Source organism: Chanos chanos, chromosome 8 (genome assembly GCF_902362185.1).
Source record: "Chanos chanos chromosome 8, fChaCha1.1, whole genome shotgun sequence".
In the NCBI taxonomy this organism is placed as follows: Eukaryota; Metazoa; Chordata; class Actinopteri; order Gonorynchiformes; family Chanidae; genus Chanos; species Chanos chanos.
In genome coordinates this window covers 4,906,452-4,908,951 of record NC_044502.1, presented here as the reverse complement: position 1 = coordinate 4,908,951, position 2,500 = coordinate 4,906,452, and the positions used below count along the sequence as shown (strand labels likewise).

Below are 2,500 nucleotides of genomic sequence, written 5' to 3'. Positions count from 1 at the left end.
TCGACCAGACCAACTACTTCCTCAACTTCAAAAAGGAGGTGAGTCCAACTCCGCGTCTTCCTTCTGTCTTTCAGATCCCTCTCTCTCTCTACCCCTCTCTGTCTCTCTCTCTCTCCCTCTGTCTCTCTCTCTACCCCACTCTGTCTCTCTCTCTCTCTACCCCTCTCTGTCTCTCTCTCTCTCTACCCCTCTCTGTCTCTCTCTCTCTACCCCTCTCTCTCTCTCTCTCTCTCTACCCCTCTCTCTCTCTCTCTCTCTCTACCCCTCTCTGTCTCTCTCTCTCTACCCCTCTCTCTCTCTCTCCCGCCCCAGTTTACACGTCTCTCTTTCTTTCTTTCTTTCTTTCATTCTTTCTTTTTTTTCTCCTCTCTGTCGCCTCCTCCCACAGTGACTGAGTGTCTTGTTTTCTTGGTCTTGATTGACAGGCTCGTAATAAAGTCTACAGTCGTTTGTTGCTGTTACGCTCTCTCTCGCTCCACGGCACTCGCTCACCCCAGGATCTACTCAAAGCGTCTGGACTCACCCAGGTCAGAGGGCACCAGAGTTTTTCTAACAGATCTAAAACACATGAAATGCTCCCTTTCTCTCTCTCTCTCTATCTCTCTCTCTCTCTATCTCTCTCCCTCTCCCTCTCTCTCTCCCTCTCTCTCTCTCCCTCTCTCTCCCTCTCTCTCTCTCTCTTTCACGCTCTCTCTCTCTCTCTCTCTCTTTCTCTTTCACTCTCACTCTCTCTCTCTCCCTCTCTCTCTCTCTCTCTCTTTTTCTCTTTCACCTGAACACTCCCCCCCCCTCTCCACTCATCCTCCTGTTATAATGTTTTCTTTTAGAAATGGGTGAACAGGGAGATCTCGAACTTTGACTACCTAATCCAGCTCAACACCATCGCTGGACGAACGTACAACAACCTGGCCCAGTATCCCGTGGTACGTCTTCGCTCCAAATAAAACGCCGAGACGAGACAAAAAAAAGCTCGAACAAGATTGAGGGTGTTCTTTATCTCATGTCTCCGTCTGTCTCGTCATGTGTTTGCGTGTTTTCTCTCCGACCGATCTCTAGTTTCCGTGGATCCTGTCCGACTACACCTCGGAGGAGCTGGACCTGTCCGACCCAAAGGTGTTCCGAGACCTGTCCAAACCGGTGGGGGTTCAGAATGAACGGAACGCCAAGGCAGTGAGAGAGAAGTGCGTTCCTCCTCTTTCTTCTCTCGCTCCTCTGTCACCTCCCATCACCTCACGTGTCATATCGCATCATAACACAGAGCTGTCAGTATTTCAGTAACACACCTTTATCAAACGCCAGAGGACATGTAGCTACGTCGGGTTGTGATTACGCATTGAAGTACAGAGGAGTGAATGAATACCTGAAGTGAAAACGTTTGTTTGTTCAGTGTGAGAGAACTGCTGATCATACTCAATGATAAATGAACTGTTAAGGTATGAGACTGGAAGATAATGTGTGTGTGTGTGTGTGTCCTGTTCACAGGTATGAGAGTTTTGAGGATCCAACCGGGACCGTGGACCGTTTCCATTACGGCACGCACTACTCCAACGCTGCAGGAGTCATGCACTACCTCATCAGAGTGGAGCCCTTCACCTCCCTACACATCCAGCTACAGAGCGGACGGTACCATTCTCTCGTTCTCTTTGTCTTTCTCTCTCTCTCTCTCTCTCACAAACGTTCTCTCTCTCTCTCTCTCTCTCTCTCTTTCTCTTTCTCTCTCTCTCACTTACACACACACACACACACACTCTTTTTCACTCATTCTCTATCTTTTTCTCACTCTCTCTCTCTCTGTCTCAGCCTCCTTTACAGATCTGTCTGTTCATGCCCAGTTCTTTCATTTTAACTTGCCCTGAGGCTGGGCGTGTCACCTGTCAGCTGACGTGTCTACCAGCCAACGAGTCTGTTAATTTCTGTCCGCTGGGTTCACACAGTCTAATCTGAGTTACAGAGCTGAAGAGCCGCTTTTTGATCTCTGTCTGCTGACTAACAGAGCTGGGTGTGTGTGTGTGTGTGTGTTTCCAGGTTTGACTGTGCCGATCGGCAGTTTCACTCCATTCCTGCCACGTGGCAAACGCTCATGGACAACCCCAATGACGTTAAAGAGCTCATCCCGGAATTCTTCTATTTCCCGGAATTCCTGGAAAATCAGAATGGTAGGATGAACACCAGGCTGACAGATTATGCATTTCATAAACACACACACAGGCGCGCGCACACACACACACACACACACACACACACACACACACACAATAACTGCTCATAGTAAGCTTGTGAATTAACATAGAGAAGGGGTTCATACAGTAAAAAGACACTGATTAGTCTTTCATGGTCTAATCCCTAAACCCACTGAGTCACTCAGCGTGTGTTGTCTCCCTGTGTTTTTCCACTCAAAATGACTCAAAGGGCCTTATTTACAATCAAGGCTTCCCTTTCTTTCTTTTTATTGTCTTTGCCTTCTGCTGTGTTCCCTTATTCATTCATTCATTCGTTTTTG

At 47.9% G+C, this 2,500-nt stretch overlaps 1 protein-coding gene across 1 annotated transcript in view; it reads left to right on the top strand.

Moving 5' to 3' along the window:
* The window catches only part of nbeal1 (neurobeachin-like 1), a 52,586-nt gene that overhangs the window by 41,481 nt on the left and 8,605 nt on the right, over positions 1-2,500 (top strand). Inside the window, exons 35-40 of the mRNA XM_030781195.1 lie at positions 1-38; positions 426-527; positions 828-923; positions 1,057-1,181; positions 1,483-1,623; positions 2,026-2,156. The exon at positions 1-38 is cut by the window's left edge and continues 96 nt beyond it. Coding sequence (XP_030637055.1) covers positions 1-38; positions 426-527; positions 828-923; positions 1,057-1,181; positions 1,483-1,623; positions 2,026-2,156 — 633 coding nt within the window. The remainder of the gene's footprint in view (positions 39-425; positions 528-827; positions 924-1,056; positions 1,182-1,482; positions 1,624-2,025; positions 2,157-2,500) is intronic.